Raw genomic sequence first — 16360 nt, 5'->3', positions numbered from 1 at the left:
GGAGAAATGGAAATTCTCAGAGTTCGCGACTGACACTACCTTGCTGAGTTTTCGCCGGCAGCATCGGTAATATATGGTCATGCGGTCGACATGAGAACCCTTTATATTAAAAGCATTACTACTCACAGCAGAGAGTAAAGATACAGTTACAAATGCATTTCTGACATACCGCGGCCATACAACGCTAGATTTGACTTCTCGATCGAGGAACCTTTTTCAACCACAATTGGCAAGAGCGACATCAGACGCCGCAATTCTCAGAAATAGTCTTCGTCAGAGTCGTCTTCGGAGTCGTCCTGCGGATTCAAAATGCCGCGTAGTTCGGCCAGCTTAGCTTTGAGCCCTCCCAAGTCGTTATGCCGCAAGCTACCGTCATCTAGCAGCAACCCTGCAGCTCTATTTCAAGCCCCCAAATCTGTGTTGGCACGTACCCCAGTCCAAGGACAACCTTAACCCGCTGTCAAGGTATTCAGATAGTTTCGTGCGCAACTGCTCCTCTCTCTGAGCCTTTTGCTGACTATTGAGGCATAACTCCGTGGTGACGTGAACCACGAGCTCTTGCATATTTTGAAAGGTCTTCTGTGCAACCGCCACCGCGTGCTGCCACTGGAAATTTTCAAACAGAGCAGCGAGGGACTCCTCGTTCCAAGTCACATAAAAGGAATACTGCAGGACAGAAACCTGTTCCATCTTGGGCATCGCCTCGATGAGGCCTGCGACCCATCGAAATGACGGAAACGTCCCATCTTCCCGCTTCGATTCGCTTATGTATTCGAAGCCCAATTTTCGCAACTTGGGCAATAACGGTATACTCAACAGTGGTGGGTATCCGGTGTCTGGGAAGTCAGGAACTGCACAGCCGTTAGCAGCAATCACAAGCACTATCTATGCACTCACAATCTATGGACTCCATAACACCCGGCGGAGCAAGAGTTAACTCTTCCAAGCAGTGGGTTAGTGTCTCCAGAAGCACCTGTAACCAGCCTCTGGTAACGCTGTCGCATTCCACGTTCAAAATATGGACGTTCGGGGTGACGGACTGCGGCAGCATCCAATCCACCACCCAGTCATACCACATGCCCTGGTAAAAGCCCAGGGACAATTGCTCTAGTCGACTTGAATCGAAGACGTCGACTTGAGAAGGCTCGTGGGTGGTTCTGCTATATAACTCTGACAAGCGTACGACCTTGAGGTTGTGGAACGTAGACAAGAACTTGGCCAGGACCCTGGCCGATGCGAATCGGCCGCATACGGTTATGTTCTCGACATATGGCAAGCATTCGATGAACTTGCGCAGATCTTGGGTGACACGAGTAAGACTCACGCTCCAGAATATCTCGGTGACCATGGGCATGAGTGGCAGCTTCGGGAAGAATCCGCTCTTGATATCTTCCTGTGGAATCACATCCAAAACTTTGAGATACTCCGAAGCCACGGCGGGACAAGACTTTGTGAGATTCTTCAGCCGCCCTAGGTCGTCCTTGTACCTGATCGTAAACTTGCTGAACAAATGCGGGCGTGCCAGGGCGAGCCAACGCTTCGATAGACGGCAGCAGGTCTGTAAGGACGGCCTGTCTTCCCGAAGATAGCCCACAATGATGTCGATGATTTCAACCGGGAGGTGGTCAGCCCCCGTCCCTGCACGTGGGCATCAGTATGCACGCATCCCAGGTGCTGAGGAGCGCTCACTTTGCCTCCTCGTCTTCACCATTCTCAACGAATACGTATGGAGCTCAGGGATCTCAGTTTCAAAGGGTTTGGGGGTTTGCAAGCTTGAACAGACCCGACGTGGTTCGAAGGCTGTAAGGTCTGTCGAGACACGAACGCTGACGGAAAGACGCGATGGCGAACAGGACTCGGAGGTGCGCTTCTGTGTCGCGTGACGTCACGCGTTCCAAGACGAACACAGATGAATCGGATGATGCACCTCGTGCACCAAGCAGGAATCAAGCAATGGCGATTTGAGGTAGTTTGAGGTACTCTAATTGTATGTTCTTCCTAGCGTCCATGCTCATATGTATCCAGAGATGCTTTCCATGGACTACTGAACTGGTCGCCGTTGCCATCAAAACAAGTCGGAACAATGCCATTCCCTCTCCAGAGTCATCTCAGGCGGGACTATCGGAATATATCCCTGGGGCATTCTGATATCATCTGGAAGCAAGTAGTCAAGACCCGTTCGGAGCGCGATTGATGCAGGATACGCACACCACTCAAACAACAGACGTAGTCCATCGTCACAAAATTCAGCGAGGGTAGTTCGCAGGAGCTCTTCCATTTTGTCACTGTCTTCAGTGTGGACGTAGAACCCCGTCCGGACCCGGACGACCAGTGTCTGCATTCTAGGGAAAGCATTCTTCGCGATATTCACCGCCCTATTCCAGTCGAAGGTGTAGGAGAGTTCATCCAAGGCTTCTTCGTTCCAATCAGTATAAAATGAGTACTGGACCGTGGATACTCGGTCCATCTTGCCAGCCTGTGTATTCTCGATAAGGCCAGCAACCCAGTCGAATGTTGGGAAACCATCCTTATAGTCGTTATCCGTCTTGTTGATATATTCGAACGTCATCTTGCGCAAGCTTTGTAACCGCGGGATATCCGGCCTCCAGGGAAAGTCGTAGAGCGACGACATTACTGGCGGGGCTTGTCCAAAGCATGATGAAAGGGCATTGAGGCGAAAAGAAAAAAGAAAACCACTTACTATCAGCTACGTCGTTGGCATCAGTCAAACCAAGCGTGAGTTCCTCCAACGAGGGAGATAACCACTTGAGAAACTCAGTCTTGTACGCATCTTTCAGACCGTCACATTCCAAGTTCAGGATGCGTATATTAGGCGTGGACGTGCGTGTTAGCATCCAAGTCACGAGCCAATCATAAACCATACTCTTCTTCTTCCCTACTACCAGTTTTTCCAAACGGGAGAAGTCGAAGGCAACATCTGCCGGTAGCCTGAATCGCCTTTCAGAATTCAGTCTTTCCAACCGTATGACCTTGAGGCTGTGGAACAACGACAGAAAACGGCGAAGAGTGTCATTGCAGTAGAATGTACCGCACACGGTGATATCTTCAACAGAGGGAAAGCACCGAACAAACGTGCGTAGATCATCCGTAACATTCCTGAGCCGGAGACGCCAAAACATTTCTTTGACCATGGGCATTGGCGGCATATCCGGGAAGTAACCGCTCTCGATCTGTCCACGCGGCATCACATCCAGAACTTGCAGGTACTCAGACGCGACAGCCGGGAACGACTTCGTGAGCTCCAGGATTCGTTCGAAATCGCCCTCACACCTTATGCGTGCCCGACGGAAAAGCCTCGGTCTCGCGAGGGAGAGCCATTGACGAGACAGACGGCAGCAGGTCTTCAGAGACTCTGTGTCGTGGCATAGTAAGGCGACTATCATGTCAATTAACTCCGCGGGGAGGTGGTCGGCTCCCGTTCCTACACGAGGTCGTAAGTGGGTACGCCTACGGCTGCCGCTGGAAACAGGTACAAACTTTGTCGTCTTGCTCTGGATATTTCTGCCATATGTGCGTGTTGATGTATGAAAACAGAACGGATGCTGGAACCTCGTCAAGCCTCGCCAACATTCGGCGGTGAGCTTCGCTTGGGCTCACTGAGCAGCAGGCAGCAATGTTGTCGATGAGGATCCAACACAAACGAAAGTCACGAACTATACAATGGAGCCAGCACACAACTACTTGAATCGCCGTCTCGCGTGGTCTGAATCCGTGTTGACATAACGCTTCATCTCCGAGCGCGTAAACTGAACTTCGGACTGGAGATTATTCTGTTGCTCCTGATTTAATCACAAGAGACATCAGATCGATGCGTCGAATTTTTTCGAAGCAACTCGGTAGGATTTTGGCAGATGATCATGATGAGCTTGGAACTGTGGCATTGTGGCCGATGAAGTGCTTTGAGCTAAATTTAGACGAGCAGCCGCACGTGGAAAGGCGGTAAGCGAGTCCTTCGCACGTCGTTGCACGCAACCTCGAAGGCTGAAGCAGGCCGGGGACCGTTGTGTACGTCGTCGCTGACCCCGTCAATCTATCTTGCCTGCCACGGAGAGCCTGCGACCGAGGGAAGAACGGACAAACCGGGTGAAGCACCAGGTACGCCGCTGTCACTATATTGGTACGCATCCGCTATGGCTATACTGAACTAAAGTTATACCCTTGTTTCTGTCAGTTGCATACCTTTTTGCGTATCCGGGTCTTGTTCTCGGCGGGTCGCATCAGATTTCGGACGCCATTTCCTTGTAAATTGTTCACAAGTCGAGTATGGCTGCCCCACGCTCGTTATCGCCCTCGATTCCCTCGTTTGCTCGATCACCTTCTCCCAGAGATACCTCGGCCCCCAGTCCGACCGCGCACTCTCCCGCTACGCTCAGTTCTCCCACAAGTCGACTTCCTTACGGTGCCAACCGCCCAAGAAGTGGATCCGCTCACCTTCCCGCACACGCCAGGACCGACTCTGTCGTCTCGTCCACCTCTCAGCCTCGCTCGCGACACTCCATGACCTATGCTGGCCAGATTCCTGTCATTAACACACAAAATGCATCCAAGCCTCAGGCTTCGAACGTGACACCTAGTAGTAGCTCTACACATGCCACTGGGATTCTCCCCCCTGCGTCGTTCTTCCGACCCTCCCGCCCTAACTACTACCAGCCACCACCACCCTTTCCCCGCCCCTCGTCTGCATTGTCGAATGATTCCTCTCACGAGATGCCCGACCATTTCCCGTTGGCAACTCTGGAAGAACGACATGATAATAAATCCCAGGCTTCCCTCGGCAGCGCCGCTGCAAACCCGTCCTATACTGCAGAGGAAACGCAACGGGAGTTTGAATCGCTAAGGCGATCAAAATCAAGCCGCGAACCTCTGCTGCCTATAGGCGGCTCTGCTAAGAGGTCGGCGAACCTCACCCTGCCCGGAATGTCGAACGGCCGAGGGCAGGGATCCTCGAGAGGTGCATCTGAACGCAGTCAGGGTGGTCCGTCAAGCACCACGAGCCGCGGAAGAGTCAGAGATAGCATGGACAGGATGGAGAAGTTACTGAGGCAAGGGCTGAGTTTCGACCACATCCGGAGGTCTCCTTCAATAAGCAGCCCCCTCTCCCCCGGCTCCGACGGAGGACTGCAATTTGGGGGCATGGAAATTGACGACGAGGACCGCGTAACATCGTCACCACATTCCCGGTATCACCGAAAGTCGGTATCTCCGGCGACGCGGTCTACGCCTCGCCCGCACTCCATGTACGAGTTCAACCCCCACCCGCCGCCCGACACCAACCCCCCTCTCTCCGCTGTTCCTATGATCGATGAAAACACAGGCAAGCCCGTGCGGAATTATCAGTTGCACCCATCGCGGAACAGGTTCTTCTTTAGTGGGAGGTTTTTGACAGGTGGCGATAGTCCCTGGGCGTTTGTGGGCAGTTCGTGCGTTGTGCTTAGTATCACGGGAGTGTGGTTTGGCACGACGTGTGTATGGTGGTGGAGACATAAGAGTCCGGCGGTTGCGATCGTAGGCGCCTACATGTGTTTGCTGACAATATCGTGTATGCTGGCAACTGTGAGTGTCTTGTACGTTCCATTCGGTCCTGCCAGTCGTCTCTCCCCCGTTGCGGTCAGACAAGAGTTGTCGGGATGCAGTGCAGTTGTGGAGAGACGAGAACCAGCGACCAAACCTACACATCGGTAAACTGATCATCGATTCTCAACGCAGGCTTTCCGCGATCCAGGCATTTTGCCACGAAATCTCGATCCTGATCCACCATATCCCGCGACACCTCCTCCAGACGGCGGAGTAAAAGCGCCTCTACCCCGAGACCTCCGGGTAAGGACCGCTTAGTAAGTTATGTTCGAACATAATCCGCTAGGTCGCTCAACTCTGTATACAGTGTTCGGGTCAAGTATTGCCCGACGTGTAAGATATACCGACCACCCCGGTCGAGTCATTGTAAAATGGTAATCAATCCATGTGTGTTTTGTTCAGCTGGAGGCTGATCTCGTTCCCAGTGTGATAATTGCGTCGACGGGTGCGACCACCACTGCCAGTGGGTCAACAACTGCGTCGGCCGCAGAAACTACACATTCTTTTTCGTCTTCCTGATGTCTGCTGTGAGTGGAACAGACCAGGTAGAGAAGCCATTACTGACTCGAGCCACATTTGCCCAGGTCACTACATCTATATTGATTATAATCACAGCCGCCTTGCACCTGTATTTCTTGACTGTCGACCGCCATGTTGACTTCCGGCAGGCGCTAAACATGGGAGCTGGCAGCGCCGTGGTCTTCGCCATGACTATAATCGTGATATGGCCTGTGACGGCTCTCTTAGCTTATCACATGCGCGTGCGTATCATTTGACGAAGCATCTAATGCTCTTCGTTCCAACTAACTCTGGTGGATCAGCTGCTATTGCTCAACGTCACCACTATCGAGCAAATTCGGAATCAAGCGCTCAAGTCGCTCGCACCCGGGCCTGCCCCGTACAATCCCTTCTCACACGGAAACTGGAGGAGGAATCTGCTTGCGGTGCTCTGTAGACCCGCAGGGTACTCCTGGCTCGATGGACATGCGGTGGCCACGGAGGATAAGAGGAGGATCAATCCTGGCATGGGCGCTGTCGAGGATAAGCAATAACGCGGATGTGATTGAGCGCGCAGTTTTAGAAAAGGTTAGCGATTTGTCTGGTTTACGTCATCGACACGAACAGACTGTCAGGTATTTCTTGTAAGATTTATTGCACGTCTATTCTTGCTGCATGGGTTTACATTGCTCTCGGGGTATCTTCATCTGTATACAGTACATCCATATTTCCTCCTGTTCCTCGTACAGCGGTAATGCCATCGTACACCGTACCGAATCCAATATGCAACTAGTCGAGGAGATCCACAATGATGGGTCTGAATCCTGGGCCACCGAAACTGGGCCGCTGGCCCATTTTACGCGCCGGCTCGCAGCGAGGACCCATAGGCCAGTTTGCTGCGTTGACGAAGACGGTGCTGGCGTTCTCATTCCATGCACGTAGTTCGGCGCCGTGCGCCTCGTGGATGTGTCCGAACAGGTGGAGGCGCGGCTGGAGGTGGGGGAGGCGGGCGGCGAGAGCCTCACAGCCTACGTGGTCCTCAGATAGTGTCTGGTCCAGGATGCCATGTGGTGGTCCGTGGGTGAGGCTGGTACGGAGTACACATGAGTCAGGATAACAGAGGAAGATGTAAGAGACCTTACAGGATGTCTGTCTTTGGGAATTTCGAGATAAGCTCTGCGGGTGAAGCGTAAGGAAATAAATATCACGCATCGTAGTCCAGTGACGCACTTTCAGCCTCTGGACCTCGATTGTAGTTGAACGCCCAGTCATAGAACCACGGTGACCACTGATGGTATAGTATGAGCATTCGGACACCAAAGTGGACGCCTTATATTCACAGGAGAGCCGTAGACCGACCAGGTCCGGCCGCCTTCTTTCGCTTGGAAGGTATATTCCTCGTCTTCAAGATACACAAGTCGGGCTTTCTTAGCCTTCTCTCCCTTGAGCAACTCATAAATCGGCTCGACTTTCTGCGGGGACTTTATAAAGGCAGACGAAACCCAGGACCACGAATAACTCTCACCTCCATCTTCTTCCGGTGCCATCTGTCGTAGTTCTGCTCGTACCAGCCTCTGTGTAGAGTGAGGTCATGGTTCCCTGCGATGATTCTATGCCGATGTTTTCAGCGCTACATCCTTCGGAAGAAACACAGTGGGACGAACATCTTTGTGGGATGGGGCAATTCATACAGCCATCCCATCGATGTTTGGAAATCGCCCAGCTTTCCCGTGTTGGTTATGTCGCCGCTGTGCAGGAGCACGTCGCCATCCGGCACCGGGAAGACATGCGCGTGGGTGTCGCTGATACAGACGAAGCGCGTCCATGACGGTCCACGGTGCGGTGGTGGATTTGCCATATCATATTCTATGTGCACGACTGCTGAGGGTGATTCCAGTTTATCAATCAAGTCCCTTTGCTCGTTCGCCATGATGGTATGCAAGCGGCACACGGGCTTGTTCAAGGGTATTCGGCCCGAGCCGACCACGTCGGTCCACTGGCACGCGCCTCTGCCCGATCATTAAACGCGTTACGTCACGCGACTTTACACCGCCCACGAGAGACGTGCTTTCGTTCCACCGTTACCTTTTATTAGTTCTAACCATTTCATTCTCTATTGTGGCCTTTCGATTCAGGAGTGCGCGCATTCTAAGCACGTCGGATTTGGAACTACTTGGCAGGCCCGGCTAAATCTTTTACCATGTTTGGACTCAGATATTTCAGCAATAATCCCAGAGCAAGCAAGCATACATCCGAGTCTGAGCGGGATACGCAACGTCATCCTGCATTAACTTCCTTATGCTCATTGAAGTTGCAGAGATGACCATTACAGGGTGCTTCTCAAGTAACTGTAAGTCAACCCTGCCTCCGCGGTGTTTATCAAGTATGGTACAATCAATTCTGTGACGGCATCGGTGAGCACGCGGACGAGGAGTGAAGAATTCATGAATGACGAGAAAACCGATACGTTGATTAACGTCTGATGGACATAAGGAATAGGATCGGTACGTCAAATGTTGTGAGTCAGAAGCACCTTGCAATTTGCTGACACCCCGCTTACAAAGGTATCAGAGTTGACCATCGGCGAACGTCTAGGTGGGCGAACGAGGGCGTGCTATCCGTTCCTTGAAGTGACGCTCACCAAGAAGGGTAGTATGGTTGTGAATGTAAGCAATCAAATGTCATCCTCCATGCTCTCGGGTTCCTGGGTTGCACAGCAACTCCACGGCTGATTTAGGGACGCCCGTTGGTCGGCACCGTTCCTGAGAGATACTCGCCCGAGGTTTACCCCTTCTTTGAATTTTAGGTCTGGCATTCTGATGCTCGGAATGTGGTCTCGCTGAAATATATTGCCTCACGCAAAGTCATGGACCGGATATATCGAGTGATTGTCCAAAGTACGTGCCCTTCTCGCAATGCGTATATCGTCACAATGATAGTCTGCGAGTAGGACTGTGTCGTAGGGTGCGGGATTCGTGGCGGAGTGCGCGGGCTTCCTGTACGTTGTTGACGGAGACGGTTCACCGAAGAAGACACGATGTCGTTAGCCATCGGCTCCTGCAGTGCTAATGGTGTGTGCCCATATACCTACCTAACGTCTATAGCAAGGTCGATCCGGAGCCTGACGTGCTGACTGAATTTGTGTGACTTGCCAAGTCTGTATACCTACTTTACCATGTCCCATGAGGAGCCGCCACAGATCCGCCAATTTGTTGGCGTCAAGTACTGCCCGTAAAGCTCGGTTGCGAGGGGTGGAGCAACAGAATGGATGCATACTATTTCTGCATCGTTCTGGAATATGGCTCGGGTATGTCTCGGCCTTGTCTCACTCTTCATTAACATTGCAGGTACAGTAGGTGTTCAGGAATAGCGACGTGAGCACTGCTGATAGTGTGACTTGACGAACTCCCCCAGGACTTCCGCCCCCTGCTCTAGCATGGCCAGCAGACGGCGTGGAACCAAAAACTGAGGTTGCTCGGGCTCTTTTGCGTCAGGAAGTGCCCGAACCTGAGTCCTTCTGAGGTCTTCACTGCTTCTACCCCGACTCCCGTGCATGGTTGCTGGACCGCTCGAAGGGAACTTCTATCCCCGAAGCGGCCCTTGCGCATGTTATCGGCGATAGCATCTTTCGACACGAAACCGTGGTCCATGGGCATGTCTATATTCCTAGAACGTGGAGGATCGCGTTTCCTTCTTACCTTTGCTGCTTCACTCTCGGGATTTCTTGTAGGTGCCTCTGACACACTAGTGCCGTGCGCCCGTGAACCCGTAGCTGGTTCCACCCATGGAGAAGTGAATTAGAGTCGCCGTATGTATGGGAGAGCGAGATCTAGATACCACACATCTGGAGCCAACGCCATGCTCCGTCCATCGGATGCTGGGATGTCCTGTCCATGTATTGCATCACGGTGAGTTCTCTCCCAGGCCGCTCCGGTTGTCTTACATTTTTGTCTGGCGCGGAATAGTCCCGCCCTAGATCATCAAGTCCAGTAACGGAATGGCTACGCATCGATAAACGGGGCTTTAGGATGGTGTGCTGGTACATTGACGCCGTTTGGTACCGCCCGATTGATATACCACCGCCCACACGGAGGTGTGGGGGCCTTCAAATATATCCATGGAGGTTGTGCTCGGTTCCGAGAGCGCGCCTTTTGCTGGGTCATAGTTGGTTGGTTCCGTCCTTCAATAGATTATATTTAGGTGTGATACAGTGCCATATGATCACGGCTATTTTCTGGTGCGCAATGTTCACCATTCGGAATTCAGTCGGTCAACATTGATGGCATTAGGACTCCTCCACATGCCGTTGGGGATTTATTACAGTCCCAAGACCGTCCTCATGTGCTACTGAACTTGAAAGGCATGGGTAAAACCCGACGCTGAACTCTGTTTCGACAGTTCCATTCCCACAGTAACGAGAACATAGGCCAAGGAGAATTGTCCTGGCGAGGGACATTCGCCCCGATGAGGCTTGAAGATAGACAGCAGTGGAGCAATAGCACGGAGACGGACTCACGAAGGGGTCCTCGACGCGGGACGTAATCAAGCTCATGAGCAGGTGCCTGATCGTGGACGAATCGGAAGCGGTGTCAAGAATCCCGCATGCCATCACTATCCCACGACCAACCGCTCGCAGTTATGACCGACTGGGAGGTGCCCGGAGTTTTGTTGTTTGACAACTCGCATCGCAGACCGTTCAACGAGAGGAATGCAGTCTACCGACGTTCTCGGACCTTACAGTCGCGGATGAAGCTCAGGTGAGTCAATCGCCCGATATATAAGGGACCTATATACGCAAATCATATCAGATCAGACGGTAGATAGAACACTGCGTACGGGGTTGATGATGCATTCTACTCAGCCTCATGTTGGCAGTTGGAACGCAAGGGTGTGTATTCCTTGGCTATAACTAGAAGAATGGATCACGAGAGATTTAATAATACGTGTAAGCGTGGTCCATGGATCCTCAATCAGACATACGCCTTAGGATGAAGGTCGCAGAACCTGTATAAATGCGTACATAAACAAGGGTGAGGCTGGTTATGACGCAAGCCAAGGTACACTTGTAGACCCCTGACGATCTTGATGACTCGGAATTAGAACCCTGTAACAGGTTCGCAGCTTGTTGTCGCAGCTCGCGTGGGTGTTTATTTAGCATTTCTACCGCAGGAGTCTGGTACCCCTAACAGAGGGTAGCTTGCTTGCGTCGACTGTGGCTATCGAAGAGCATGCAAAGCGAGTTCCGGGACGACATCAGGTCGGTGTCAGGCTCAGGTTGTGCTTTGAGCTCCTTTCAGGCCACCCTTCATTATTGAACAACGTAAGACTCCGGACATTCGGTCCGCGGATGCTTCGAACGCGGAGTTACAAATTTGGGGCGGAGATCCGATATTGGCTCCTGCGGACAGGCGGCAGCCCCGGCATCAACTCGGGTCAATCCCTTGTTGTTGTCCTGCCTTTCCTCCCTGTTGCGACGCTCGAGGTGTATACACGGACAGGAACTGCAGATACGAACCGGCGGAGACCGTAGAGGAGAAGCAAGCGAGAGAATCCACCGACGAGCGAGGCAGCGGACTCCTTACATAAGGCAGAAGCTGGCTAGGTAAGACGGGAGGGGAGATTGTAGCCCGTCTATAATAAGCCGGCACGGATAATATGGAAAGTAACCCTCCCGCGGAGAACGCCTCCCCGTCTGACAAGCCGCTGCCGACGCCGCCGCCTGCAGCCAGAAACAACAGGAAAGCTAAACGGCAGAGGGGTTCTCAGCCACAGTCCGTTCCCGAGCCTGCTCCGGGCGAGCGCGACACTACCCGTCAGTTGTGTTGTTCTTCCGTCGCAGTCTCAGTCATTTCTAATCTACCACACATCCCTTCTTGCCTCGTCTTTAGCCGCCGCTGTATCGCATGGGAACAACAACCAACCTCATCAGCCCTTGGCTCCCAATCATAGACCTGTTCATCCTTATCCCGCCTATCCTATGATGAACCCGCCGTATTCCATGAATGGCTCGCCCTACCCTCAGCCCCCGGCGTCCAATCCGTCGTACAACTCGTCGGCTAACCCGGCAATGAACCGCTCTAGTCCGCAGGTTGGACCTGGTATGCCAAACAATGTACCGCCTCACCCGTACCCGTACCCGCTCCAACAAAATCCCTATCCCACCCATGGCTATGGCTATCCTCAGTTCGCTGCGCCTCACATGATGGTCTATCCGAGACAGCCCTCGCAGGAGGCGCTGAAGACTCAGGGTGCCTCTTCACCGGCCCCTTCTCCCACTTCGACTTCAGGTAAGCGTAAACGAAAATCAACCGATGATGCTAGGGGGCACGGTGTTGGTGAGAGGGCGTCTGACGAAGAGGTGGCCTCTGGTCGTGCGTCAGGTCATCATGCTAGCCCGGGCACTACCGGCGTCGTCGACGTGAAAAAGCGCACGAAAACCCAACGCGCTTGCGACAGCTGTCGAACGCGTAAGATCAGGTACGTTCCTATATCATTTCGCTGTCATTCCACATTGTGGCACGCGCCCGCCAGCTTCATATTCTTTGGTCACCACATCCAATCACCGGGTCAAAATTTTCGTACCTGTCGATGGCTAACATGAGGGGGCAGATGCGACATCATCCCTGACACTGATCCGCCAGTATGCCAGCACTGCAGACAGTACGGTTATGAGTGCACGGCCTTCAAGCCCATCACCGAGACTCGCTTCAAGAAGCGGAGAATGGAGCAGGACAATGCAGCGAGTGGTGCAGAAAGAGAGAAGACAGAGTCCTTGCGTACGGGTACCGCGTCTCCTGCACCCTCTACTCATTATTTCGGTACGCCATATTATATATGAAGGATCCAAGGCGTGGTTGAAATATGTTGTTGTTCCTACTAGGCCCAACGTCCCCAGCGTACCTACTGCATTCGCAGCATTCCATCCCCCCGCGCGTGTACGAATCTTACGATCTACGATATCACCACTCATGGGAAGTGAGCCGCGGCGGGGACGGGCTTATACAGATCGCAGAGCCCGACCGCAGTGAGCCAGCAACCGCTCTACCCAAGCCCATAGATCCCCGGATAGAGCGCGAAGTCATCCAGAAACTCGTCAATGCATACTTTGCTGAGGTTTGCCCCTTACTGCCCGTCGTCACCCAATCAGAACTTCTGTCAAGTCCCTCGCCGCCGCCAATATTGCTGTATTCAATGTGCGCCGTCGCGGCCGCGAAGCGTGACGTGCCGCAAACCGTCTTTGACACACTGAGACACGCCGTCAACAGTGTGATCAAAGCCGATGATGTCTTGAGCACAGCGTCTGTAGTCAATGTGCAGAGTTTGCTTATCCTCTCTATGACGGGCGATTGCCATTCGCAATTTGTACCGAACGCACTGTCTGCGCTTTGGATTCGATTAGGAGCAGCAATACGGATGGTACGTAATTTTGTTTGTAAAGTTGTTGCTACCAGCTCAGATGTCGTGTCATTAGGCCCAGGATCTCGGGCTACACAGGGCAGAATCTGTCAAGGCCAACATAGAGATGCGGCGGCGCCTGTGGGGTGTATGTGTTGTCAGCGACCGATGGTAAGTTATGGAGTCATGCTACCGCCAGATCTCCAGCCCGTCCTAATATGCCTGATTGTAGGACAAGTCTCGCGTATGGCCACCCCTTCATGATAGACGTTCAAGATTGCGATGCTCGTCTCCCGTCGTCGGGCGATCCCAACGATCTCTACATGGATGAGATGGTTCGATTAAGTATTATTCTGGGACGTGTGCTTAAGACTATCTACAGGTGCGCATGTAACGCACGCTTTCTGCGGTTTCCGGTCTAACCGCTGATCCGCCTTGGATGCAGTCCTTCCGGCTTGACCCTCGCCACGGACGAGATACTATATGCACTACTCGCGGATATTGAGGCTTGGAAGAAAAATCTTCCTGAAAGCTTACAATTCCGAGGGCCCGAGACGCCCACTAATGGAGGTAAGTTCGGGCGCCGCAATATGTTGGTGCGGCGCTCACCATGCCGTCTACTGCTAGGCATCCTGCACCTGTTATACTCCTGTGTCTGTATGATATTCTGGCGTGTATTCATGCGGATATCGTACAGCTGCCCCTCGCACTTAAAATTCTCGCTCACCGTTGAGCAGTGGAGCAATCTCGTGCAGCTGACTGGCGAGGCCATCGACTGGCTGGATGCACACGAGCGGCAATACGACGTCTGGTTACTGGTTGCCTATGCAACTACCTCATGTGCTCTTGTTCAGGTAAGCTATACTGTCCGCTCGTAGGCGATGTTTTACTTATGGATGCTGCAATACAGTACCATACATGGGCACGTCGAAAAGACCACGAAGCCGTGAACAAGCTCCGTAAACTTCGAGACTGCGTCCGCCGATGGGAGAAGTCTCTTTCACCCGACCATATGTCGGCTAGACGAAAGGCCTGTTGACGCGTTTCCGAAGACCTAATATAGGCCGGTTGCTGATACTTCTCTATTGAACAGACGGCGGAGATCATTTCTCTTTTGTATGAAGCCACTCAGGGCCCTGCTCAATCTCTCGAAGCCCCCGCTCTCAATCCGACCGGCGGCGTTAAGGGCAAGAACCTGCAGGAAGGTCTGGATTACAAGAAGGACCCATCCCGTCCCGGCGGGGGCGTCTACATCGCGCATGGGAAGGCGAGAGAGGGGGACTACTCTGAGGTGCCGCCAGGGCAAGTTATACTCTCGGATGACGAATCGGAAGGTGAGGAATTGTCCGTGATGTCGGCACTGGGCGTGTCGCACGTAAGGGGCACCGCCGAACCAGCTGCTCGCACACCTCCCTCTCCGCTCGGTGATCCTTCATCTGACGTTGCTGGCGGCGTGACCTCTTTCTGGTCCGCGCCGGGTTCCTCAGGCGGTGCTAACAACGCTAATGCCGATACGAACCGAGCGGCTGCTGGCAGCCAGGGCAGCCAGGCAGCGGGCTCGTCCCTGGTCAACATGGTGCCGCTGACTGGCCCTGGAGCGAGCTTCACGAACCTGAACCCGGCCATGAACGATTTAATGGCGACGGCGAACAACAACGTGCAGGTAATGAATGTGTTGGACATGCCTATGCCGGAAGCTTCAAACAATCAATTGCAGCAGTATGCGGTCGCCGAAGACGGGTTTCTGGACGGTCTGCCTGGTGGGATGTTCGATTGGGGTGAGTTCGCCGTTTGTATATCTCGGGGTTTCAGTAACCCGAGTCTCCCATTCACCTAGGCCAATGGGACACGTTCTTTGCACGTCTCGCGCCTCAAGTTGGGTTGCCGGGGTTCCAGCAACCGCTGGCGCAAGATCAGCAAGCCTCCACCAGTAATGGAATTACGGGGTCTATGCCGGGACAGCCCGACGGGCGATCCCAGCAAAGAGACCAAATGGGTTACCGTCCCCCGGGCAGCGGGAGCTAACATTTCGCGGTGCCAGTTCGTTGTTTACTTGTGTAGACTTTGTGAGACTGTTGGGCGGCCTTTCCCTGCGTATATTCCGCTGCGTTTCACCCGTCCCTTTTCTTGTATTCATCCACGTCCTTTCCTGTTTCACCTATCGCACGTACTTCCTCGGACTTCACGCTGCTTGGTATAACGACCCGTAGGTAATGATGGAAGCTGCGAGAACCAAAAGTGTATTTTACTTCTATCGAGCCATAGACAGAGTATACGATGACCTTGACGCAGTTTTTGTGGCAGAGCCTTTCAGTGGCAGGTATCAGTCAGGTATCTTATCGCAACCTTCGGTACTTGTACCGAGCAATCGCATCGAGATTGCTCGCCATTGCACTAGTCTTCTGATATCACCTTCTGCGGACTAACCGATACCGCTTCGAGTGTGCGAAGCGGAAGAATTGTGATGGGTACGGTTGACCATCTGGGCCAGGTCAAATTCAGAAGTCGCCTCACAACTTCGAGGCTGCCTTAGGTTCGATCCTCAGCGTTGACAGCTTTCGGCCAATCCCGAAACAGTCTCTGAAGGTTGAATACATCTATCAATATTATGTACGTAGCGCGGCACTGAATTTTACAGTTAGTAGTGACTGTTCGATAATCAATATCGCTGTAGTAAAAGGGAGAAGAGGAAGAGGCACGGGACCACTACTCCGAGAGGATGCGAATCCCCAGCCCACATATTTCGGGGAGCGACGGACGGAAAGACTTATCGGTACCGTTTAGTGCACATTAGTACTAACCGTATCCTTTAATGCTTCACAACCGTTTACACCTCGCGCTGCACAGTCCACCTGCCGATACTGATATCCCG

At 52.9% G+C, this 16360-nt stretch overlaps 4 protein-coding genes across 4 annotated transcripts; 2 read left to right on the top strand and 2 right to left on the bottom strand.

Annotated features, from left to right (window-relative positions):
* Positions 1-2010: 2010 nt before the first annotated feature.
* Positions 2011-2438, bottom strand: GLOTRDRAFT_109991 (uncharacterized protein). Its single transcript, XM_007865116.1, has one exon. It carries the CDS (start codon positions 2339-2341, stop codon positions 2066-2068), a length of 276 nt encoding a protein of 91 aa, XP_007863307.1. The 5' UTR covers positions 2342-2438; the 3' UTR covers positions 2011-2065.
* A 1578-nt stretch (positions 2439-4016) lies between these two features.
* Positions 4017-6864, top strand: GLOTRDRAFT_71981 (uncharacterized protein). Its single transcript, XM_007865115.1, has 7 exons — positions 4017-4116; positions 4193-5574; positions 5728-5852; positions 5903-5969; positions 6021-6122; positions 6180-6356; positions 6417-6864. The coding sequence occupies exons 2-7, from the start codon at positions 4285-4287 to the stop codon at positions 6645-6647; spliced, it is 1992 nt and encodes a 663-aa protein (XP_007863306.1). The 5' UTR covers positions 4017-4116; positions 4193-4284; the 3' UTR covers positions 6648-6864.
* Positions 6865-6882: 18 nt separating this feature from the next.
* Positions 6883-8023, bottom strand: GLOTRDRAFT_37014 (Metallo-dependent phosphatase; the record flags this gene model as incomplete). Its single annotated transcript, XM_007864756.1, has 6 exons — positions 6883-7180; positions 7236-7269; positions 7324-7381; positions 7434-7574; positions 7619-7703; positions 7758-8023. The coding sequence occupies 6 exons, from the start codon at positions 8021-8023 to the stop codon at positions 6883-6885; spliced, it is 882 nt and encodes a 293-aa protein (XP_007862947.1).
* Positions 8024-11748: 3725 nt separating this feature from the next.
* GLOTRDRAFT_136812 (uncharacterized protein) lies at positions 11749-15778 on the top strand (the record flags this gene model as incomplete). The annotated part of the gene is made up of 11 exons (XM_007865114.1): positions 11749-11905; positions 11982-12570; positions 12703-12911; positions 12974-13509; positions 13565-13659; positions 13721-13870; positions 13934-14058; positions 14116-14342; positions 14399-14518; positions 14582-15266; positions 15326-15778. The coding sequence occupies 11 exons, from the start codon at positions 11749-11751 to the stop codon at positions 15511-15513; spliced, it is 3081 nt and encodes a 1026-aa protein (XP_007863305.1). The 3' UTR covers positions 15514-15778.
* Between the last annotated feature and the right edge of the window lie 582 nt (positions 15779-16360).

Source organism: Gloeophyllum trabeum, assembly GCF_000344685.1.
Source record: "Gloeophyllum trabeum ATCC 11539 unplaced genomic scaffold GLOTRscaffold_00003, whole genome shotgun sequence".
NCBI classification, from domain to species: Eukaryota; Fungi; Basidiomycota; class Agaricomycetes; order Gloeophyllales; family Gloeophyllaceae; genus Gloeophyllum; species Gloeophyllum trabeum.
This window is presented reverse-complemented; position numbering and strand designations above follow the sequence as displayed.